Here is a 24468-nt window from a genome sequence, read left to right as displayed (position 1 = left end):
ACTTGAATGCAGCTTGTGGGTGTCACGCGACCGATCGATTCTATCGTGACACATCCGCGTCAAACGTGACTAGTGGTTTTTTTCTCTCCCTGTGTCGTACCGATTTCTTTTCTTTACACTACTGTCAAAAATATGTTTTTCAAAGTTAAATCAACTCCAGTAGAGGGAGTTTTATGGGATTAACGCCCTCTCCGCGCCCCTAGAATCGAGGAATTTCAATCAGCGGATTAGCATTCGTTGATTAAACACGGGATTTAACTCCACCTCAAAACCACCCATGATTTCTCGGTACTGATAGACAGACCCATGATTATTCCTTAAATTTCCCAGATTAACTTTCTATGTCAAATAGTTCAAATGGGAAGGAAACAATGTATTTAGCCAATTGGAATGACGTTGTAATGATTCATTCAGAATACATCATGTATCGTGTTGAAGCAAACTGGAATGAATGAGCTATCCGCTCTCTCGAATCCTTGTCTTACTTTCGAGGCGCTGACTGGTGCGCCCGCGCGTCGCCCAAGCGACCGGGGCAAACGTTCTTGTAACACATTTTAAAGGACCCAGATATACAATACGCTTCTCCGTGACCGAAGACATCCGGGGACCTCGATCGGACCAACTTCTCGCACGTTATATTTTTTCCTCTTTTTTTTTTCACTTTTGAATATTTCCTAACGTTGAATTTTGAGGTCTCACTTTTGAGAAACGAAATCCATTTAAGATGATGGACGAGAGGAGAAAGAGATAATTCCCTTAAAGTCCAGCGAATTTCACTTTTGTCATAACGATTTCACTAACCAATTCTCGGTGTGAGGCAACACGTCCTCTCACGATGCCTTTCTCACATTTGTAGGATCACGGGCGAATCTTGGAAATCAACGAAAACCTTGGGATTGAGTAAAATCGAATGGATTGTACTTCAGTAATATTTACCATCGATATCAGTAAATGGTGAAAGGAGATGAATCCGAGAATGTCATATTCACTATTTCGTCGATAGTTTCCAACGGAAAAAGTTCAGAGAAATTTTTGTAGAGAATTTAGTGAGCTACAAAAAAAGATCTCTGGATATTTATCTTGAAATTTAAATCAAGAAAATCAGTTAATTGTTCATTGAAATATGTCAAGATAAAGTGAAAATGCAGAAGAAGTATTTTTCCATCAATAAATTTATATTGAATTTTCAATGCTCATAAAAATTACTCAACGCAACAGTCATAAGAAAAAAAGATGAGAAAGAATTTTTCAAGATTTCTCCCATTCTGTCAGTTCCCTCCCCAGTTCATCATTATCTCAGCCCGTGAAACATTATCTCTGATTCCCTGAGAGAAAACGACATCTCTCCCCTACTTCACTCGCCCACTGTCTGGAGGGGTTACTGAGTGTCGATTCGCCAAGCTCTGAAAGCGATTCGCTCAGGACTTTCACTTGTCCAAGAAAAGATGACTTATTTCGATCCAAATCTATACATTTTCCACGCGGAAAGTGCTTTTCCAACCTATTGATTTGATCGATATATCAAATATTCAGTAGAGAATGAGGATAATGAAGTGGTTATTAACGAGGTAATAAATTTATCAGCAGAATCAATTAATCATAAAGGCGTCTACCGGTGCTTGACGAGGAATTATTTACCGACTGAGGTGGGCAAAGGAGAATTTTCACGTAGAAACAACTGATAACTTCAATGCCTCGAGCGTTTACTTGAAACATTTTATAATTTGCATATAAACCGAATGCACATTTTATTTTTCACGAGGTGATAAAAGAATTTATCGATCGAAATCAATGATTTAATCAAGGGGCAATGAGTTGATTAATTCATCAGAGTTATTTATGATTTTAGAATGCAATTAAAGGAGGGAATTTTTTTTTAATTTAAACCATGAAAAAAGGGAAACCACTATTTTCTGACAAGCTATCGCGCTTGTGAATAATAAAAAAAAATTTATTTTGGTTTCAATGCCAGGTAAAAATCAATAAATCGACGAGTATTTCGTCGTTTCCTGAAAATCAGTCGAAGAATCGCCTTATCATCGGCAAATTCCGTCGAAACCCATAAACACTCGTTTCTTCCGAGTTAGTAAAAATATAGAATGCCAGAAGTTCTCGTAATTAAGTTCAAGTTCAGTTACGCAATTCCTATTATGACGTTTTTGTTTAGTTTAAGATGACCTCGGTAATACTGACGCAGACGCCTCATTCTCAAATATCCCGACTACCCATGTGCCTTTTTAAAAATTCATACAGAGAGCTAAGCTGATTATCCGATGTCACTCTACTCTTGATGAAAATGACGGAGGCCCTGAGAGATTCACCATTTATTCAGAACTGAGGCTTTCCAAATTATTGACTCTAGTTATGTGGCATTCCTTCGTATAAAAAAGAGATACTGATCATGATTTTTCTCATTGGCTGAATTATCATAATCAATAATGAATATTTAATGATAGAAATCCATTAAAGCTTCCCTGTGGAAAATAAAAAATGGCTTTTCTCGCTCCATTCAAAGGTCTAGATCATAACAGCTGAATGTAAAATGTAAAGTTCAAGGGATGTACCACTTTGAAGAATGATAAAAATAAAACAAATGTTATCTCTCCCGATAAATCCAATTATGTAAAACCAATTGTTCGAAAGTGTATGGCTCTGAGGTTAAATGTCGAGGTCTCCCTGACAATCGTATCTTTTGAAAAAGTCATTAAGGAGGAAAAGACACAAAAAAAATGTTCCTCACGAGCTCGTTTATTATGTAAAGCCCGGAGAGACAAACGATACACGGTTAGCTCACCTCACTCGGTCAACTCCGAAGAGGAAGAAGGACGCTCTGCATTATGCATAACAACCACGGATTGATGCTTTTGTGCTAGCAATACTTCCGCGTTACATTTTTCAAAATGGAAATCAATACTTCCATGTTTTGTTAGAGCAGTACCATTTAAAAATTTCCGTCACCTCATAAATTAGCATGAATTAGGGGATACATTGTTGGAAAGACGTCCAGCATCAGAATTCTTCGCCTCTATTCCATGTATAAATCGCCCAATTCAATAGATATAATTTTGAATGGTAAACTATTACGAGTCAAGTGATATTTTTATTTAATATAGAATTGTCTTGTAAAGAAGTATTTCAGTCACGAAATGTCAGAAATCCTTTTCACAGATAATTTCATCAGCAGTAAAAAAGAACTTTTGAAACTTCCTCTTGAAATTGCTTCGTACAGAGGTAATTAGTGGGGTTCATAATCCAAAAAATATGTTTAAGAAATACCTTTATCTCTGTGATATATTTTGCAAGAAGAAATACCAAAAGAACTTTTTCATAGCTAAGCAATTACTCTACTGCAATCACCAATTCTCAAAATATTACGAGTCGACACGTCATATTTTTCCATTTCAATAAAAAAATTTTGTAAATTAAATTCACTCACTCACCGGAACATAGACGCCAGATTTTGATGTTGACCCAATGACGCACAAGGGAGCCTGCAAGAAGAAAAAAAATCAATCACAAACGTCGATGCAAGATTAATCAAGACATTAATGCTATTTCCGCAATATCCTTATTTAGCAGTTAACATCCAAGGCGTCGTCAAGTTCTCAAGATAAAGTACACGTGCAACGTTAGTAACTCTGTTTCTTCTCGAAACTGTAATGGCCCCTCGGAGAGAACTAAAATACGTAGATGAAGGAAATGGCAAAAAATATGGAAAAATTATGCGGAGGATAATTTACCCGGAGAGCCACGTGCATCGTTAAAACCAATACATGTTACCGGGTTGTTAGAGTGGAATGAACGACATGCAGAGGCATGTGAAGGGCATGGAAATTTAACGAATATGATACACCTTTATACTGCATTGAACACCAGACACTCGATGACAACAATACTGTACCGAGAATAAAGTATTGTTGGCAAAATATCAACGAGGTGTGTTATCTTTCTTAAACAACAATTAAATTACAGATTAAGAAAATGAATGCTTGATGATTAAGTAAAACCCCACAGCTCTTGAAATTGATTTGATATTTTTCAGACTTTAAGTTTCTTTCAATTCTGCGAAGGAATACGTTTGTTTATCGCAAAGAAAGAAAGATAAACACACGAACAAAAATACAAATAAAGAGTTGGTGTAGAGTTCGAACGCTGGTGACCGTTTATAATTATAAAATCGATAATAATTGATCGAGTGAGGAATTACCTAGATGTTGTCGCTACAGCGTATACTAATGAGTGCACGTTTCTTAATATCCGTCATTGTGTATTAAATTGTAGAAAGAAATCGTGAAAACTGATTGAAATTTTTTTGTGTAATAAGAGAGGTTAGTTTAGTCCCGGTATGTGTCGCCTGGGCCGCACTTAAATTCGTATTGGATTGGCTCATTTCTCACGATTTAATACGGAGACAGTAAAGCGATTTGCCAGACGTTTTATTTGTACTAAAGTCAAGGCCGTTCAACTGTCGGTCGTGGCAAGTTAACAGTGAAGAAAAAAATAATGGAACAGAGGGGGAGAGGAAAAAACGAATGAAATGACAACCTTGAGGGATGAGAGACAGAGGTCGAGTTGTGGCGGAAATTCTTACCGGACGGGACGGTCACAAGCAGCTTCCGTCTTTCTCGTTTCACCCCTGCAATTCAATACACTCACTACACCTCACAACACTTATTATCCCCGACATTTCAATGTTTCTCTATCGTTCTGATAGTAGAGAGAGGGGGGATTTGTTTTTCTTTTTTGTTCAGGCACTATACGAGGACCCGGTCATCGTTGTGCCGAGATACATTTGCTCGAAACTCGATGCCAACGATTCGGGCGCCATCTTGTGGACTTGTTTTATCAGGAGTGCCAACTGTTGAGGCGAATTTATTTGAATTTTTGTGAGGAGATGTAATGGATTTGGAGAATCAAATAATGGATTTATCATTATGTTGGTGGTATTGGTTGAAAATTATTTTTGAGAGGCAATTATTTGATGAGTTAAACTTTCAAAATGTTAAATACCTATAAATAGAAAATAACTTGAATCTGAATAGTTTATATACGGTTAAGCGGGGTTAAATGGGCACTTTGATTGAAAAAAAAAAAATTATTTGAATCAGAAACGGCAAAAGTTATTCACTTTATTGGAAAATAAAAAGAAATATTTCATCAATAAGTTAACTCGCCATTAAGACTTAAAAGAACAATTGTTGATTCTCGCCACTCTTCCGTAGTAAAAAAAAAATTGAAAATATTTTAAATTATGAAAAAAAAAGGGTTGGTAATTGTGTGCATGGTATGGAAGTAATGTAAGATTCACAACACTTCAGAATTAAATATATGTGAAGTAGGTATAAAAATATAATTCCAAATAATTTACAAATTATCAAAAATACACGAATCTACAAATGATTCGTAATTACGGACCGTAGAAATCCTTCAGATAATCACACTGTTCTATTCTTGATCAACAATTATTACTGATTTTTATCACTCATCTCCATGCTCCTCCAGAAACTTTTTCAAAAGCGAGTTATTCAATGGAATAACCAGATACTCGGCTCCGTCGACATTTCTTCTAGTTTTTACGAGTTTGTGATCGATGAATTCAGTCAACTGAGCTCGCAGAACCAAATCAGAACTCACGAGGAAGCCCTCCCTGGCACCCCTGTACAGGTCCTTGAAGGCCATTCCTGGATAGAGATTACTTTTGCCATTTTCGATCTGGTGCTTGACCAGAATAATGTAAATAGCTTTGGCATTAGTAGTTAACGAAGCGAATACGTTGTGGAGAGATGAGAGAGCAAGTGCTCCACTCTGTTGAACCATTAATGAGCCCTCGTACGAGGTTTCAGCTTCGTAAGGAAGAAGAGTCGTAGCGTCCCACCAGTAGAAATTGTACCTAGATCTCTTGACGTTGTCCCAGATCAAGGGGGCGTTGATGTGATCCACAGAAGCCAACAGTCTCACATTTTTTATTGCAGCAAGACGAGACAGCGTGTCTTGTGATTTATTGTTCCTCAGCATGGCTCCGTCAATGTTATGGACCAATAAGTACAATTTGTCGTCTGGATTCTTCCTCATGGTCTCCTCGATGATGTTGAAGCAGTCGTTAGCATTAGCGGGAGGATCTAGACTCAGCAGGTCTGTTATTATCCCATCGAGAACGTCTTTGATGGTCAAACTGGGAAAGAAACCATTGACAACTAGTGTGGGATGGTCTACGATTATTTCCTTGTGGAAGTCGTTTATCAGGGTTCGCTTTGAACCTAGACCATGCAGCAGGATACTATAACCCTCCTCCATCACGTGGTACCACATGGGGAACATTGATCTGTAACTGTTCGCCAAATTCTGGATTCCATCTTTGTGAGTTTTTGATATGTGGTTCTGATTGCTGAGAAGCTCTTGGAGCTTTTCCTGGTTGAGACGAGGAGTCTTCAGACGGTTTAAGGTACGGTCTGATGTGAGGACCTTCTCAGCTTGGCTCGAAAAGTATTCATCGGTCTTCAAGGTCTGAGAAGGAAAACGATTATGTTAATATAGGATTTTTTGTATAAACGCGTCGTAAGACAGACATTAGATTGAAAAAATTCAGACATCAGTATTGAGATCTGAGAGCTTTACAAATATTCACAGAATTTTGTGAATTGCAACTTCAATGAATTACTTACATATCTAGTCATTGTTTAAAAGAACTTACGAAATCTTGATATGCTATGTTATTTTTTGATCTTCCTCTTCTACAAGGAGTGATCGGCACTGGAACTTTCCTTTTGAAACTTTTTAAATTTTTCTTCGGTGTTTCATCCTCACTGTTGTTATCGTCCTCAGAATCTTCAGCAGTTCCATTCTCCCCTTCTTTGTCTTCGTCCTCTTCATCATCTTCCTCATCTTCATTATTCGAGGGGACGTATTCACTGTCCTCTGAGACACTTTCACTTTCACTATCACTGGGAAAATAAACCTGTCTCTTCATCGTCCGTGGATCTTTTGTGGAGTTGTTAGATAAGATTGATTTTGGTGGTGCCGTAGGATCAATTTTATGTACCAGTACGCGAACAGTTCGGGATTCCGGAGTGGCAGGTCGTGCCGGAGTCCGGGATTGAAGTGCTTTTTGGGCCATGGCGTTCTTTCTAGAGGGAGTTTGGAACCCATATATCTTAGTGCCACTGATATCGTCATTGTCGAAGAGCTCTTTAGGCTTTTGGACGTCTTCCTCGATCGTTTCGAGCTCCCTTTCGAGTTCTTCTTTTCTTTGACTTGGCAATGGTTCGGACTCAACACTTGTGGAACTTGTTTTTCTCAGCCTTCCATTCTTCGTACCTGAATGTGAATGTAGTTTCATCAGAATTCATTACTCAACAACTATCGTGCCATTTTTATAAGAGGAAATTGATGGCTTACAAATTGATTATAAACGATATTTGCGGCTTCCACAAACTGCGTTTTAAACCTTATTCCATCTATCTCACTCCAAAATTGAAATCCCTATGTTTATGTGGAACAATAACATGTTTTCTGACGGTTTGACATAGTTGTAAAGTTTAAATAATAAAATGATTTGAATAAATGAGTATTCCTACCAGGTGTTTTGGCGGGAGTAGAAGGTTGGCTGCCACTGGGTCCACTGTTTCTTCTTGGTCTGAGCCTTGACGAAGGTGTCTGGATCCCTATTCCATCAAAAATATGTCGCAAATGTAAATAAATTGAGACAGTCAATAAATCAATGGTTAATCTTAAAAAAAAATCATGTCAATGTAATACGAAGCACACAACAACTAGAGGTTAAGTATCTGTTTGCTCCAAAGAGAAAATCCAAGCTCTAACCTCTAGTTTTTGATGGAGTTAATGGTTCTTCATTATCACTCAGGCTGACTTTCGTTCTGATCCTCGTGGAACGACGTAAGGGCTCCCCACTATCGGACATTGTTTACAAACAAAAGAAACTGATAAAACCGAACGTGAATTTAAAAACGCTCAGGCGAGGCCAGTTCCCTCCAGTGAAACGTTGATTTGGTGACTCAGATGGCGCCACTAAGCAGTCAAAGATGTCGACCATGGCTGGAGTTTGTGGAAATGTGCTTCCCATTAGTTTTATTATTATAAAAGCTTTTCATCCGGATGAGTGTGCTCAGAAGTGGGTCGGCTTGAGCTAAGTACTTGTGAATAAGCTCCCAATGACATGTGAATTGTTTCGGAAAGAATTTTCGTACGGGTGTGTTTTCTGGAGGTGTTCGGTGCATCAGCTGTGATACCTGTTGCTTATTTTCATCTAGTCATCACAATTATCGTTATCATTTTATCTTACTTTGAAATACGAACAGGCGAGTGAACTGATTTTCTTATGATAGAATAATAGCTTAATTGAGTTGTTGTTATGATTCCAATTTTAATTATTCGTCATTGAATGAACATTTGGATAATTTTCATGACACATTTTCACTTTTAGCTGGTGATTCATCCGAGCAGTATTTTAAGATTTGAAAAATCAGCAGAGTTTACCTGACCTTGGAACTTTTCTCGTTAGTTCAAGGAATATTGTTTCACGAAGAGGCGTATTCATTGACGATAATCAATGATACTTTTATCTCATGAACTTAACTATTCGATAAAATTTTCATTCAAGTGATCATTCAATTAATTGTAAAAAAGTTACTCGGTATGAAAATAGTTGGATCCTTCTTATCTTATTATTTGTGGTATGATCTCGATAGTGATTGAACTATCACAAAAATATTTCAAACCGTTTCTTGTCATTATTTTTTATTCAACAAAAGTACTCTTTAATATTTTCTCGTGAAACCACGCATGACGATTATTATTCATTATTATTATTGACGTGTTTTTGCACATTTAAAATATAATATAGTCAAATTTTTTGGGGGTGACTTTGTATTATCTCACAAAAACAATTGAAAATAGAAAATAATGCGTCAATAAATAAAATCTTTTCATTCTTCAGGCCTTGCAAGAATGGATTTGACCTTGAATACTGATGTTGAGGGGGTTGGAGGTATGTGCAATGGTCGTTGGGACGCAACGCAACACATGATTTCCTCGGAGCAACAGGATCTTCCCATTCCCATGAAACCACTGAAGGATCCGGGCAGTGAAAGTCGCCCCAAACAAATTGATTTCATACTTGTTTATATGGACAATGGTAATTTAACACATGAGCTGAAGAGAGAGGAGTTTGAGAACGAACTCAGGGATCAAGGACTTCAATTAGAATATGAACAAAATCGCCAACTGGTTTTCATAAAAATTCATGCTCCAAAGGTATCATTTTCACGAAAATAAAACCTTCGAGAAGGAAAAATAAACAGGTTTATTATTTCAGGAAGTCTTGCAGACATTCTGCGGAATAATGAAATTAAAAATGCCAATAAAACCTCTGTCTAATGAGGAACTACAGGTCTCCGGGACAGATATCTTCGAAGATGCCAAATCTTGGTTTATAAATTTGTTCAAATGCGCACAATTAGATCCGGCGAAATTTCCAAAACGTGAGGCAAGACTTTTGGCTGAATTCTCAAGGGACAAGGATTATTTGTGAGTATAAAGTATAAATAATGGAATTGCAACCTGCAGAACTCCCTGGTAATGTTGATGTTTCCCACTGAAAGGTTTGACCTCGATGATGACAATTTTTTTCCCACGAATGTTCGTGCAATGATTGTGGATTTTATCCTGGAGAGACAGTCCGAGGGAATTCAGCGTTTAATTGCCAATGGTGTTTACTCTGCAGCATATCCATTGCATGATGTCAGTAGAGTAGTCCTTATTTTTCGTTCAGTAGACAACGATCGTCAGTAAATAATTGAGGCATTATTTATGTTCTAGGGTATGTATCAACAAGCCGGAACTACTAGATCATTATTATACCATGAGTGGGCGAGCACAAAGAAGTGGGTGAAGTTGCAGCCACTCGACAAGATTCAGGAATATTTTGGAATTAATGTGGCTCTGTACTTTGCTTGGCTCGGATTTTACACTTATATGCTGATACCTGCAAGCATTGCGGGTCTATTGTGCTTCTTCTATGGCCTTATAACTCTAAATTCCAGTGAAATAGGCAAAGATGCCTGCTCACCGTGGGCAGATACAATCATAATGTGCCCCCAGTGTGACAGAAATTGCGATTACTGGCGTTTAAACACTACCTGTATCCTCACAAAAATGACCCTCTTGTTTGATACTCCAGCAACGGTCATTTTTGCAGTGTTCATGTCCTTCTGGGCAGTCCTTTACCTCGAGCTTTGGCGACGTAAATCCGAGGAATTAAGTTATCGCTGGGGCCTCGTGGGCTGGGATCAGGGGGCGGAGCACCCTCGGCCCCAGTATCTGTCCATGATTCAGAAAGCAGGAGTTTTGAATTTGAAAGTTAAAAATAAACTCAATCCAGTGACTCGAGAGACAGAACCACATGTCAGTTTTTGGAAAGTCCGAGTTCCAGCAACAATGCTGAGTTTTTCTGTTGTGATTTTACTGGTGCTTGTAGCCGTGGCTGCTGTCTTCGCTGTTGTCCTCTACAGAATGTCCATGATAACATCGAATTCATTATTCGGAAAAGAATTAGACAGTAATCAGTATCAGACATTTGCTCTTCCTGCTGTCGCTGCAGCGATTAATCTTGTTTGCATTCTAGTGTTAAATTATTTTTACGACTGGCTTTCTGTCTACCTCACAGAAATGGAGATGCTGAGAACGCAGCAGGAGTTCGATGATAGTTTAACTCTGAAAGTCTACGTCTTTCAATTTGTCAATTATTACGCTTCAATTTTCTACGTTGCCTTTTTAAAAGGAAAATTCCCAGGCTATCCAAAGAAATACAATCGGATTCTTGGATACAGACAGGAGGAGTGTGCACCTGGTGGGTGCTTGATGGAGCTGAGTATTCAATTAGCAATTATCATGGTTGGAAAACAAGCTATTGCTACAGCCTTGGAGATGATCTTGCCTATTTTATTGAAATGGTGGGCATTATTCAGAACCCATACAGGATTGAAACAGAAGGACCCTATTCCATCAAGGAGTCAATGGATCAGAGACTTTAAATTGTTGGACTGGAGTCCTAGAGGACTCTATGACGAGTATCTGGAGATGGTCATTCAGTTTGGCTTCATTACCATTTTCGTCGTGGCTTTTCCACTTGCTCCACTGTTCGCACTGGCTAATAATGTTCTGGAGATGAGGCTCGATGCCACCAAGTTTTTGAGGCATTATAGGAGACCTGTGCCGAGAAGAGCCAAGGATATTGGGATTTGGAAGCAGATTCTCGATGCTTTAGCACGAATTTCTGTTACCACTAATGTAAGTATTCTTAATGTTGCACTATTTTGTTGTAATTTTGCATGAAAACATTTCTCCGATCTCTTGACGTTTATAGAATAATTAAAATAGCAGTTAAACTTCAGTCAACTACAATTCTCTTCCATTCTTCTAGGCATTCATCATCGCCTTTTCCTCAAACCTGATTCCCCGTTTTATCTACATGAAGTCAGTGAGTCCAGATCATTCAGACGTCGGTTTTTTGAATCACAGTCTGGCATATTTCAATACCATAGACTTTCAAGAGAATACTGCCCCCCTTCACAGTACGTTTGTCAACATATCAGAATGCAGATACTCGGAGTACAGAAATCCCCCCGATGATCCAGATCAGCCCTACAAAAGGCCAAGTATATACTGGCGAATGTTAGCAGCGAGATTTATTTTCGTCGTTATTTTTCAGAGTGTTGTTGGATTATTTACAATGTCAGTGCAGTGGTGTTTATCCGGTGTCCCCAGAAAGTTGAGAGATCGCATTAAACGCGAGGCTTATCTCACCGAAGAAATAATAATAAAGCGTGAAGCTGAGAGAGCAAGGGAGAGGGCACGTGTATTTGCCAATAGACGCCATTTCGGCAATATTGTTGGGGATCATTTGCGCAGACGAACAGCTAATGGCCCTGAATCACCGACAATCTCTAATGAAAAAAATTGTGTCTGATTACTTTTTTCTTCCAATCCGTTAGAACAGTTACATAATGAGAATACTCAACGGAACAACGAAGAATCGAATTTTTTACGGAAGTGTTGAGACTTTTTGTGACATTTTTTATGCTTTTACATTCATTGTTACCCGAGATTTATTACAATTGAGTTGTTAATGAGTGGAGAAAATAACTGTCAGTCTTTTTTTTCAGTGCCAATTATTTTTAACGTTTTCCTTATTGGTTCGATTGATGTAGAGGATTGGAGGACTCTTTGACAGTACAATATACGTTGAGAACGATTACAAAAATCGATTGCTACTTATTCATTAGCAAATAAAAGGTTACAGGTCTGATTAAAACCTCACAAATAGAAGATACAACTGCATAATTTTCAGTCATCGAGACATAAATAAAAAGGTAAATCTTTATTAGTTACATTAATCAGTAAGCTTTCAATTATCAGTCATGCATGCATCGTTATGATGGTAACGGGTAATCGTGTGCCCATTGCGTAATGTATTATTAGCTTCCCTTGTGAAACATGCGACTCGAGTCATTCGAATAAGCCTGATCAAAAATTTGTTTATCGTTGACATCGAGTTAGTAATAATTGTAGTAGGCGCCGGAAACTTTAGTGAAGCGAAAAAATTGTAGGACAAGTTTGAAGAATAATAATGCCCCGCCAGGCTTATCAAAGGATAATTATTCATCGATGGAAATTTGATTTCAAATGGCAGTTGTCATTTATCTTCGATTATACAGGTACAGAGAAACGTTATTTACAATGCGCCATAATTTCTCTATGGCTCCAGGGGAAATTCAGGGGACATTGAAGTGACACTCTGGGCAATAGGACGAGAGTTCTTGAGACCTAAATACCAGAATTGCAGGTGGGCACGCTGTGGGGATAGACTGTTAGGGAAAAAAAATAATTTCACGTTTCCCTGAAAATTCAATATGGCCATTTCCTATCTCCGTTGAATTTTCAATTAAAACGTGAATATTCCATATAAAATGAGGCAAAATTTTCAATTTATTGACACATTGCCTCCACTTTTCCCATAAAATTTTTAATTTTCAATTATGAAATGCCTTGAAATTTCAGAGAAAGTACAAAAATTTTAAGAGGCTGAGAAATTGTGAAATATTTGAAGTGAAATATCAAGAGCTGTTAATTCTACCATTACCTCAATAACGAGGAATTCAAAAGGGAAATGTCGAAGACCTCTCGACATTTTCCGATAGAATCACGAGTTTCAGTGATATTTGTATAATTAACGAGATTGTTTCATTTAAGTTGTTAGGTTTTACTAGAATCTGCATTGAAGTTCAGATCTGCGAGATAAATTCAACGTACGTACACATCAAAGGCGGTCCAATCTGGTAAGTCATGATCAATTGAGGCCTCTTGATAGCCTACTCCCCCACCACCTTGGTAGCAAAATGTACACTTTATTGACTTGTCCAGTTTTATCTCGGAGAGAACGTCCTCGAGGACAAGCTCAACGTTTCCGGAATGTAATTGACGGTGCCACAAGATAGAGATGATGAAGATATCTTTTATGGGCCAGGTTGACTCTAATAGTCATCCTGAAAATTCACTTAAAAGAGAGGCCATATGAACAATGATTAATAAACTAGTGAAACTAGACAATCTGTCCATTTTTCACGCCTCTATAGATAAGTAATGTAAGAGCGAAGAATGCATATTAATTTTGATAAATTTGGTAATGAAATTGAATTGTTCTTTTTATCAGTAGAATTGAATGGAACTTCTCATCATTTTTTGGTGTTTATATCTACAGTCCTGTTTTACTGATTCCAGTTTGCAAAATTTTTCTCAATTACGTGAAATAATTTTCTCAAACGAAAGTGGCGATTGAAGATGAAAAAGTGATTGACTAATGGGAATGTAGGGCAATTGAGAGCCGTACAGTGTACAGGAAAACCGGCGTCACAACGTCTGATCGAGCCACCAGAGTGAGACGAACATGTGAGAAAGCATGAGAGTTGTCGTGGAGCTTCGTGAAACCCGTGGGACTCGATGAAAAACTGCCTATCACGCTGGAATTACCCGCACTTCCATACCGCTCGTCTTTACACGGTAAATTATAGAGGTAAACCCTTCAATTTTTTGTCATTCCAATCATTCGTGGCTTATCATTCTTTCGGAATTTCGAAATATCGAATTTACCGAAGAAAAATCTAAGTTAATGTTTAAAAAATGAAAATTCTTCACATAAATATTTGGATAAAATGTGTTTCCTGGGTTGTTCTGCCGCGGGCACAAAAAACATTAAATCTCGGTCATTGTCAATTTCAAGGCGACCCTGGAGGGCAATTACCACCAGCCCCACAAATGCGGAAGTTTGCGAATGACTTCCCTTCGTTTTACCACATATATCATTTGCATTTTTTTCACCTCAAGAAAAATTAATTTGCGTCCTTAGGTAGCATACGAAAGGTTACGCAGATACCATCATCGTGCGATGATCAAGAATACACCGTAATTTATTATCGCTTATTAATGGGTGAGAAAAATACCGCTGGTAATAAGTCAATTGTATCAAGCAGGATTGAAACAAAACGCGGTGGAGGTTGTGGGCTCAATGTGATATTTGCAGTTGAATACAAAAAGTAGGCGCCAAGTGTCGGTCCAGTGACACAGAAGCTTCATACACCTACTATACAAAACCAGATCTAGAACGTTGATCAAGTCTTGTGTGTTTCTTTCGTCGTGTCTCGATATATCCCCTTTTCAATAATTTATCTATCACAGTTTCTCCTCAATATTATTCATTAGCTTTTTCCTCCAAATTGATTGATTAGTTGAAATTTTTTATTTATCTATAATTTATTCGATTACCAAAATGTCACTGTTGGCCTCTGTGTTCATTGAATTGTTAGGGAAGTAGCATTCGAAAGGCGAAAGCTTGTGGACGTTGTCTAGGAGCACGGTAGCGGTACGCATGACGATTTTATCGGCAAAACGAGAGAGCCTATTCGATCATTCTCAAACCTCAAATCGTCGCGAGTTAATACAAAGGCACTTATCGATAAGATTTCAATGGTAAAGTGGTGCTATTGCGGTTACTCGGTTCCCCTTGTCCCAAGGGCAAAAGAAATATCTATTAAGAATGAGAAAGATGGGGATTAATCAGTTAAAACAAACAAGTTTTAATTTTCGTGATCAATTTGTGTTTCGTGTTCATTCGAACAACTGAACATTAACATAAACTCACCGGAGAACTGCTAGATCATTCTCAGACTTTCCGAAGACGCGAGTGCGTGTGAGACCGCGAGAATGTCATGAGTAATAGCATGATAACGAGTGATTTCACAGAAAAATTGCAGAAATTTTTTAATAAGTATTTCGTGACATTTTCATGTTTGAATTATATCCAAATTCCGACGATAATAGCTACGCAATAATTCAGCTCTGTTTCGATCATAGCAAAACACCATAAACAAAATACTTGGAGGACATCTTAGGATCGAATGAAGAATTATGATGAGGGCGTTAATGGTCAATTCCAGAATTTTGTGCATATAAGTTTTTCTAAAATTCAAAAGGATTCCGTTGAACCCAATGAAGGGGGTGGGGCGGGAGGGAGAAACATGGCGACTGGAAAGTAAGTGTCGGCTAGTGACTGAGTGACCCACACACTCGCATTAAATCCCAAGGGGGGCCCCAAGTACACTCGCTCAACACGCCCGGCCACTGTCACATACCGTTCACGACGATCGTTCAGCTCAGATCGATAAAGGACCAGCAAACGTTCCAATACATGTGTCCTAAGTGTCTCTATCCACCTTGCGCCTCCAACCGGGGGGAACAATCATCAAGATTCATAGGACTCTGAGTGGGCAGATTCCCACAACTGACGCCATTGTTTCTTTGTCCATCAAGACGCGAGTGTTTTGATGACCGGGCTTTTGGGATAATATCTCAATCAATATGGACGTGGGTTAATGTATTATCGAGAAAATTCAGTGACGGAAACGCAAAACAATCATTCCCTTCAGTCAAAGCTCACGGGCACGGTGTGTATCATCTCTTGTGTTTACACGGAAATTTTCCATAAGGTCGTCCTGCGGAACCTTGAACGGTGGTTAAAGTGCGAGTCTCGTGTGTCCTTCGATGATTGGAAATTGTGGGAAAAATTGAAGTGAAATGAACTTGTAAAAACACCAATAACTCGTGTTTATACACCCTTAATCGATGAAGGGAATATACTGACCTTGCAGTTAGTACTCGTATGTCCTCGACGAGTCGGTGAACCCCTCTGGTCCATGACAAACCGTTGGGATACGACCTTGTGTGGGTCCTCGAGACGACGGAACAGTTTCCTGATAAATTTCTCCCAACAGAAGAGGTAATCAACTGCATTCATTCACGTTGGAAAACTCACTGGCTTATATCACTTATTCATTCAGTGAATTGTTTCATTCGGGATTATTGAACTTTGTTGTACACTTTAGAAAGCGAGTTGGATGCCTGATTAGCGCGCACTCATGGTCCAAACGAGGATCTACAGAGAGGTGCCAAGATCGTACGCTTTTCACTGAGATTTCTCTTCACCACGTGCCTAGAACCCTTGGCAAACTCCAATTAATATACAATACTCAAGTGCCATTTGGAGCAATAATAGTCACGTGTGTCCTTGGTGACATTTTAACAATAATAAAAGTGTGTGGGGTTATGGTGGGGATACAACAGTAATAACCGGAAGAGGTTCGGCAACGCGAGTTGAATGTCGAAGAGAAAAAAATCATTGGACTTCGTGCATCTTCACGAAGATACTCCATCAGTTTTACGAAGACACGTGATTTACTGATTGGGATATGAGGGATTAAAATGGGTTGATGTGGGAGGGCCTTTGTCGAGGACTTTACTGAGTGGTTGCAGTTGTTTGTGCACTTCGTTATATTGATTGTTGGACACAGTTGAATTTGTGAGTGTTGGAGATTATTTAACGTGAATTTTATAGCCATCTGAGTGATTGTGATATCGACAACGGAAGATGCTCAACTGTACGGATCTTGAGTGCATTCTGCACAATCATCACCATTACGCTCATCTGCATCAGGGACAGTCACATCAGCCAGTGGACCATGGTGAGTTTTTCCACCATTTATTTCTTACTCCTTCAGGGTCCAATGAGTTTCGATATTTTGATGGTGTTTACGAGAACGCATGAATTTTCATGAGTCTCCATCCTTCATTTTCACATTCATTTAACAGAAAGAGGTATTAAATTTCATGACTGGCTCATGGCTCTATGGAAATATCAATGAAATCCTTCCAAATCCCGTTAACAGTGAAAAATATTACTTGACACTTGTTTCAATTGACTCGCTGTGGAGATAATTATGTAATGAGAATGTAATTGAGACAGGGAATTGTGGAGATTGTTCCATTAAAGTTGTGATAATAATTCACTTTTTCAACGATGAAAAAGCATTGGAGGTGTGTGCCTGGTGGGTTTGAAATAACATCGGATTAGTACTTACCAACTCAGAGTCGAGACAAATCCTTTCATAATAATTACTGGCATGACTTCTCTCAACTTTCATGATACATGTGAAAAAACATTTTCGCAATCTACTCGAGTCGATTGTGTATTCCATTCACGCTTCTCCTGGCCGTTTTTATCCTTTACTTCGGTGGCTGGAATGACCTGAATTCCACGAACACCATTTTCTGCTTCCGCAGAAGGTAATTTTTGAAAAAATCCCTTGTTTCAATGTAGGTTCGGGAATTGGTTGTGATAATTTAGAGTTGTTTGTTCCAGTTTTGTACTCTTATTTCTTCTCGTGATACTGCACTTTTCATTAGTCGATGATACCTGATGCAATGGGTGCCTTGAACCTAGAGCATTTAACCATAACCAACCCCAGTAATGTTGATTGGCTTACCCTCGGTATCGTGTGCATTGCGTCACGTTGGTAATACACCATTCCGCAACGAGCAGGTGAACCCGTTGCGTTCCAGTTCACGTATCAGTGGATTTTCTAGGTTTATTAACAACAGTATTCATTGATTCAGTAGTGAGCATAGAATGACGAATTGATTAACGATTGGAATATTCGTAGACATTGATTTTTGACATTTGCGTGACAACACAGAGATGACTTAAAAATTTCAACGGTCACTCGGTCGTTCAGAAAATTTTTCTTTATTATATGTATTAAATATTGAAACTTCTGCCTCTGATTTATAGATTCGACACATGTCTTTTAAATTGCATTCTTAAATTTCACATAATATTTCAGCAATACCTCTTGCTCAATACTGAAGGGTAATTAACCTGTCATTGACTTCCTCAACAGACAAAAAAGTTAATTATTCTCAGTGTGATGGGAAATTTGATAAACATTTTGGGGTGATTTATTCCACGTGCCGTTAAAAAAAAAATAAAATTCTTCTCTAATTTAATGCTATTTGAATAATACCACATGGCTATTAATCATGTGTCTGAATTAATCGTCCGTGTGTGATCTCTGCGGTGAGTAACTAAAATCAGGATAACGAGGGAGTGAGTGTGACAGTAGAGGCGCGAGTACTCGATGGAGCGTAAATAATCAGTGTTTCAGGGGATATTTTTGTATCACGATTGACAGAAGGATAAGTTTCACGGCAGAATTAACGCAATGAACGCGTATTTATAGGGCAGAAACGATCGAGTGCAATTGAAGTTTGAAAATATTAACACGTTATCGAAAAAAAATCCAATGCGATTGGCTGGAATGTGAGTGGTTCAATGTCTCGGTGTTAAAATTAATCCTCTGGCCTAGAGTCCAATTTTGATACTTTTATGTTTCAATTTCATTTTCCTCACTGTTGATACATATTTTTTTGACTCATAACAGGGTCAATGTGTACTCCAATCATTATATTTTGCAGAAAAATAAATGAACTCTGTACATTCACATGAAAAAATTATATGAGTGTACGAACGAACTCATTTCTACTCTGTGCTGGACTCAGAGGTGAAATTCACTCTGGATTTTTTATTGTATAAGTACTTTGCCTATTTTTTCGCTGAAATGTTTTTTACTTTTGTAGTCGAACATGAGAGCTCTCATTTCAGCCACATTCGCCCATAAGTTTTCCGACACATTACTTGCGTTTTATTTCAGTTTCCAAGATTATGTAGATAGTCTCATTATCCCCTGTTAGAAGGGGATATTTGCAACATAATTTCGATTGGATGTCAATCACTAATAGCTATGAAGTTGTTCCTGTACTCAACTTATTTGTGTAGAGATGATCTTAAGGATTTGATGTTCAATTGAGACGATCAAAATGGATAAAAAAATTCAATCCATTCATTGAATTTTTACATCTCTCTTCTCAGATCCCGTCCCGAGGCCACGGGCTTATTATCCACAAGGCCATCGAGAAAACTGGAAGTTGATGTTGCAGCAATTTGATCCATTATTTGTTTATTTCTCTCTCACATTTTTGTGGATTCCTGAAAATCTCTGTTTACGCGGACATTTGATGTGAGCCTAAACAGACACACACGACCTGATGTGACTTTCAATCCGGTTTTCATCTATTGCATACAAAGTACCTGGGTTGCTCTGCATCGTAATTTGGGTACCGTTCGTTTACACCGCTTGACTTTTCTCATAATACGATAGGAGATTTAACGTTATGGCTCTTCTGTCGTCATGTTTGGGCCATTCAATACATTATCTTCGGCTTTAAATTTCTCGTTCTGGTATTGAAGGAGGTTCCTTGACCAATTACAGTTGTAAAGTGATTAATTACAACAAATGAGGCGATTTCCATTCGAAGCAGATGATTTGTTGACGAATATCTTTAGTCGAACGTCAATTATAGAGATGAGTTGTGTCTAAATGATTATTTTTAAATAAGGAATTTACATAATGAACTTGTTTGGTGAATTATCAATTATGTATTCCGGAATAATTAATAATTCATTGAATAAACAACATTTGTAAATTTTCTGTGGATATCGGAAATTTTTTATCCTCTTTCCAGTCCTAAAATTACATTGGATTGTTTTTTTTCCTTATTGAGAATTGGAATAAGGCAACATTCACGTGCGTTTTAATTGAATAATGCGAATTCGTGCCTCCATGTCGTAATGCAATTTTCCGTAATTTTGAAACGTTCCAGGCACTTTTATTTAGCAATAAACGTCCCATATGCATATACCCAATGGGCCCCCAGTGACAGGTTAAGTCTGGGTGGATTATTCAATCGGCGGCTCCTCGGTAATCGACACCCTGGGGCGAAACTCTCGAAATAAACCGAGTACTGCAGGATTTTTGATCCTTTCTTATTTTTCAATTCACGAGTCGATTTTTTGTTTGAGGGAGACCTTGATCCTGTTATGTTTTACTCTGTTGTCCGATTCAAAGTCGTTTTTATTGGAATTAATACCGAGCTGGAGATAAAAGCTAATTAACTCGAGTAGGTCGTTCATAAAATCATGATTCAACTTTTCCTCGTCATTTTCAACGCTAACTACTTTTTTTCATATATTTCATTGTGTTTAATTGGCATTCCTGATTTACAAATTCCTTCGTCTAATAATTTTTCAGCAATTTATTTTTCATTGCTAGTGAAAGTAAGAATTTTTCCTTTTCTACTTTACGATTCACTCTATCTAATGGAAATATTAAGTTTTAAGTAAAATTGAAAGTTCAGTGATTTTATTCTCGCATCAGAGTTCTGATGAAGTAAACAAACAGCGGATAATTGATATATAGAATAGAAATAGTTAGTAAATACTCTGAGAAAACAATTTTTTACCAAACATTAATTTTTTAGAAAGTTTTTTTGTGAAAGATGGACTCCTGGAATCATTCCTTCACTTTAGATTATACTTCACGTATAATAATCATGCTGCTCTACAAGATAACTATATTGCCGATTACCTTGGATTAACTCCTCTAGTGATCTTCCATTTTTTTTTATTTCTTATTTTCTAAAGAAAAAAATAACTTTTTAACACTTATATTTATTGAGAGAGTTCACGCAAGGTTTTTAGCCAACACGCTCACTTCACAGTGTATGTGAGAATTCATTTATCAATTATGAGATTTGAAATTTCAAATGCAATTACATGAAAAAATTCATTAAAAAAAAATAGGGAAATCGTACAATCTGCATATTTTTTCGTTATGGATTTTTTTGTTGCTTTTACCTTGACAATAAACCACAATTAGAGGACTTGCGAATTTCCGGCCAACGTCATTTAGCATGTGTCATGGTAAACGGGCCCATAAAATCTATATAAGTGATAAAACTATGGAAAAAATCCAGTCGGTGCCTCACCTCATTCCCCAATCTGGGTTAATGCGTTCTTCGACTCAATCCTGATCCTTGTTCTTCTCATTCTCATTATTCATCACATATTATTAATCATTGTGATGTTTATCTACATCTAAACAATCCCACTGATTGCCATTTGGATTAATTGACGTGTTGCATATTAATTATCAATAAAATCATGGAATTTAGAAAACTGATAGAGAAATTGAATAATATTTCGGTTGAATTGGAGTGGTCTGAAGCAGTAAATTGATATTGGATTAAGTAATCCAGTGTATACTCGGAGGCTGTGATCTCGTCACTCGTATGTGGAAGTCAAACAATTTCAACTGGATTGACCCTGGTGAAACGGGCCGCGTGACCCTGGCCATCTCTCGGATGGATCAGTGGAACTTGTGGGCCTCGTGTCAGTACATATAAATTTTTAGTTGGCGACTTACCTCAAGGCCTTTGCCAATTGTTTCTCGTTATTGATGAACAATGCACAATGGAATATTTACTGGTCATTGCAGATTTATCTGACTTTCAAAAATTTTGTGACTGAATTTTTGATGCAACGCTTACGTCACCAAGATGATTCGTCATGCATAATAATTTGGAAAAACAAAAAACAAATAATTTAGGTATTGTGGAATGCACTATTAAATTTTCCACTGGAAAAATTTCCATAAAACTGGTTGGAAGAAAGGAAATTGGAATGAAAGAGAGAGGGAGTGATGGCGTAATTAGCTAAACACCGGTGTAATTCCAATGCGAACAGGAAGCCGAGAGTCATGTCAGACTCTTCGTCCTCCGTGATGTTTGTTCACTGGCTTCCGTGTGAGCTATCGTGCCTCGCGGAAATCCTCGGACTATTCGCTATTTTGATGATAAAGAAAACTAGTTGAGTGGTTTATTTGTTCCGTGAAACCCTTTGTCTTCTTGTTTTTTTTTCTTTTTATTTTGTTGGCTTCTTCAAGGGCGTTGGCTCGATGATGGTGTAGTGACACGCGCGACGTGTCCCAGAGGGCTTTGAGAGGAGAAAGTCCAGGAGATTGAATAACTTCAGCAGGGTCTTGAGGGGCTTGGATACCCTCATCCAACTCAACGCCTGACGTCCAAAAAACTCATTTACGTTTTTATCCCATTTTTGATAAAAATGTCGGTGACTGAATAGCTCATTTGATCGAGTAATATAAGCATGTCATTCATCAAATGTCATGACACCATCATCAAGACACATTTGAGTGATTTTTAGTAGAATTTTTTCGCGAAAAACAAGCGTACGAGTGATATTTACGTATTCACCTCATGATCATTAACCCTAATTATCATGAAAATGTTAAAAAATAAGATAAATCATGTATGAAAACCACGTCTGACTTCGCCATCCACTTTTGCCCTCTCATCATCATCACATCGATTTGAGGGTCGTTGTGAGTTAGTAGCAATTATTTGTCACTCAGCACTGACGCACAGTGTCTCGTCGGCTCATTTGCTTGAACCATTCATTTCTCCTTGTACGCGTCTTGACTCGGAAGAGACCAATATTCCAATACTTCAGCTTCATTGATAAGCGATGTGAGGTGTCACCTTGGCAATTGTTTGCGTACATTCACCGTATTTGTATTACTTCTATTGTCATGCATTATTATTTTTTTCTCCTCGTTGATTGGCTTCCGGTTGTGATAAAGAGGGCTTTTCATCTCTCATCCTTCCTGTTTTGAGGGGAACAACTCCTACGGTTAGATTTATTTTACGTGTAGGAACTATCCCAGAGACAATCGGACAATCACATGTTTGATAACCTTCACGTGACTTCCCACCCCTCTTTGTGCAATTGCGAGATGTAATTCACTTTATAAATGTGAAAATTACATGTCACTATAACGGGTGAACCCGAATGAATTAAAAGCGAAAGTATATTTTTTGAGATTTAAATGCATTGTTGAATACTCCTGTCACTTTCGGTTAATTAAAGTTAATTAATTGAACTGGGAAAATAAATTTGTTGAGGTGATGGAATTTTTTGGTGAACGGTGTTGGATATGAAGAGTAATTAGATCATTCAAATGAATTTTCAATCAAGTCCACTGGATTTTTTTCGTTTTACACAGATATGACTTACGATTGACATTTGAAATGTTGAAGAGATGAATGATATAGAATACGTCACCCGTTGGATTGGCAATTTGACTCTTCGTTAACCACAGGCACACCGTTACTCATTGAGACCAATCGAGGCAATATAACACGTGTGTAGAGGGAAAAAGGGGGGTGGGAGCGCGTGTCACATTCGTATTTTATTATATCAATGTAACACCCCATCAGAATCTTCATTAATATAAATTTCAGGGTATGATTGCAATTGAAAATCATATGATTTTTGCTTATCATCATTCCCTTGACAATTCCCTTCCTTCTGACAGTATCACTGGATGGAGTCATTTTTTCATTTACCATGACAATTTTTCAAATGTATTTTTTTTTACTGACTTAACTAATACGTGTAATTTGAAATGCTGAGAGAGTCAATCATTACATCTCGTTACCAATCAACTCAAAAGTTGAGAAAAAAAAAACTGATGCAATCGATAATGCATAGGTAACCCAGAGATAATCAGAACTTGAACGGGGCAAAAGTGAACAACCGTCCTTGACATGATCATATACAGATGCGCGGTGAGTTACACTCTATGCAGGTGTGCGCGCGTTCGAAATTACAAACGGATGGTTTGTCAGTAGCCTCGAGTACTTGTGTACACAATGTACATAGGGAGTCACGCGTTTTCACATAAACATTCGTCATACCATCACGTGTATTACCCAATTGGGATTAACAATTGGGAGTATGACAATTTTGACTGGTCAATAATTTTGTTTTCCTGCGAGTCCGGTGAAACAGCAAAAAAACGTAAAATCAGGGAAAAAAATAGAAGCTAGGTGGAAGACAGGAAGGAGATAATTTATTAATTATTAACCACTCTGTGGGAATGGGGGGGCATTCCGCGTACTCGAACTTAACATTCAGGCGTTTTTGAATTGGTAACATTATGTCTACTTCACTGGGAAATAAGAATTCTACATTTACCATTCTGGAATTATTGTAGATCACATTGTGATTGTGAGATCATAATTACGTAAAATGTGGGAGGGATTTTGAGATTAAATCTTAGTGGATAAAAAAAAATTCTTATGAATACACGA

At 37.8% G+C, this 24468-nt stretch overlaps 4 protein-coding genes across 11 annotated transcripts in view; 2 read left to right on the top strand and 2 right to left on the bottom strand.

The window, feature by feature from the left end:
* Rdx (roadkill) overlaps nucleotides 1–4795 on the bottom strand; it is a 56100-nt gene extending 51305 nt beyond the window's left edge. The window contains exons 1-2 of one of the 3 annotated variants that reach the window (XM_064134347.1): nucleotides 4592–4795; nucleotides 3441–3491 (exon numbers count right to left, since the gene is read on the bottom strand). In XM_064134347.1, coding sequence (XP_063990417.1) covers nucleotides 3441–3448 — 8 coding nt within the window. In that variant the 5' untranslated portion in view covers nucleotides 3449–3491; nucleotides 4592–4795. Of the gene's footprint in view, nucleotides 1–3440; nucleotides 3492–4207; nucleotides 4411–4545; nucleotides 4565–4591 lie in introns of those variants that run through there. The other 2 variants (XM_064134364.1, XM_064134356.1) reach the window with 2 other exon arrangements.
* A 525-nt stretch (nucleotides 4796–5320) lies between these two features.
* Nucleotides 5321–8041, bottom strand: LOC135169347 (origin recognition complex subunit 2). Its single transcript, XM_064134290.1, has 4 exons — nucleotides 7819–8041; nucleotides 7575–7661; nucleotides 6692–7314; nucleotides 5321–6504 (listed from the first exon to the last, which is right to left on the bottom strand). Exons 1-4 carry the CDS (start codon nucleotides 7916–7918, stop codon nucleotides 5479–5481), a joined length of 1836 nt encoding a protein of 611 aa, XP_063990360.1. The 5' UTR covers nucleotides 7919–8041; the 3' UTR covers nucleotides 5321–5478.
* A 2-nt stretch (nucleotides 8042–8043) lies between these two features.
* On the top strand, nucleotides 8044–16587 carry LOC135169332 (anoctamin-5-like). Of its 5 annotated transcripts, none has more exons than XM_064134256.1 (9): nucleotides 8046–8315; nucleotides 8954–9270; nucleotides 9332–9543; nucleotides 9618–9756; nucleotides 9835–11304; nucleotides 11438–12386; nucleotides 13267–13352; nucleotides 13438–14086; nucleotides 16056–16347. In XM_064134256.1, the coding sequence occupies exons 2-6, from the start codon at nucleotides 8965–8967 to the stop codon at nucleotides 11981–11983; spliced, it is 2673 nt and encodes an 890-aa protein (XP_063990326.1). In that variant the 5' UTR covers nucleotides 8046–8315; nucleotides 8954–8964; the 3' UTR covers nucleotides 11984–12386; nucleotides 13267–13352; nucleotides 13438–14086; nucleotides 16056–16347. The 5 variants fall into 5 exon arrangements, with proteins under 5 accessions (XP_063990346.1, XP_063990326.1, XP_063990316.1 ...); XM_064134246.1 differs by having other exon boundaries at nucleotides 11438–13352; nucleotides 13438–13658; nucleotides 13795–14086; XM_064134266.1 differs by lacking the exon at nucleotides 16056–16347 and adding an exon at nucleotides 16452–16587 and having other exon boundaries at nucleotides 11438–13352.
* Nucleotides 16588–16945: 358 nt separating this feature from the next.
* LOC135169419 (uncharacterized) overlaps nucleotides 16946–24468 on the top strand; it is a 58332-nt gene continuing 50809 nt past the window's right edge. For both annotated transcript variants that reach the window (XM_064134459.1, XM_064134442.1), the window contains exon 1: nucleotides 16946–17087. In XM_064134459.1, coding sequence (XP_063990529.1) covers nucleotides 16994–17087 — 94 coding nt within the window. In that variant the 5' untranslated portion in view covers nucleotides 16946–16993. The remainder of the gene's footprint in view (nucleotides 17088–24468) is intronic.

Source organism: Diachasmimorpha longicaudata, chromosome 1 (genome assembly GCF_034640455.1).
Source record: "Diachasmimorpha longicaudata isolate KC_UGA_2023 chromosome 1, iyDiaLong2, whole genome shotgun sequence".
NCBI classification, from domain to species: domain Eukaryota; kingdom Metazoa; phylum Arthropoda; class Insecta; order Hymenoptera; family Braconidae; genus Diachasmimorpha; species Diachasmimorpha longicaudata.
This window is presented reverse-complemented; position numbering and strand designations above follow the sequence as displayed.

What these genes read in the sequence shown, in the direction of transcription:
- LOC135169347 (XM_064134290.1), bottom strand. Translation starts at nt 7,918, where the DNA reads ATGTCCGATAGTGGGGAGCCCTTACGTCGTTCCACGAGGATCAGAACG. An exon ending in TACTCCCGCCAAAACACCTG is followed by an intron (nt 7,315 to 7,574) that starts GTAGGAATACTC and finishes ATTCACATTCAG; the next exon opens with GTACGAAGAATGGAAGGCTG. An exon ending in ACATAGCATATCAAGATTTC is followed by an intron (nt 6,505 to 6,691) that starts GTAAGTTCTTTT and finishes TTTCCTTCTCAG; the next exon opens with ACCTTGAAGACCGATGAATA.
- LOC135169332 (XM_064134266.1), top strand. Translation starts at nt 8,965, where the DNA reads ATGGATTTGACCTTGAATACTGATGTTGAGGGGGTTGGAGGTATGTGC. An exon ending in TAAAAATTCATGCTCCAAAG is followed by an intron (nt 9,271 to 9,331) that starts GTATCATTTTCA and finishes TTATTATTTCAG; the next exon opens with GAAGTCTTGCAGACATTCTG. An exon ending in GAATTTCTGTTACCACTAAT is followed by an intron (nt 11,305 to 11,437) that starts GTAAGTATTCTT and finishes CCATTCTTCTAG; the next exon opens with GCATTCATCATCGCCTTTTC.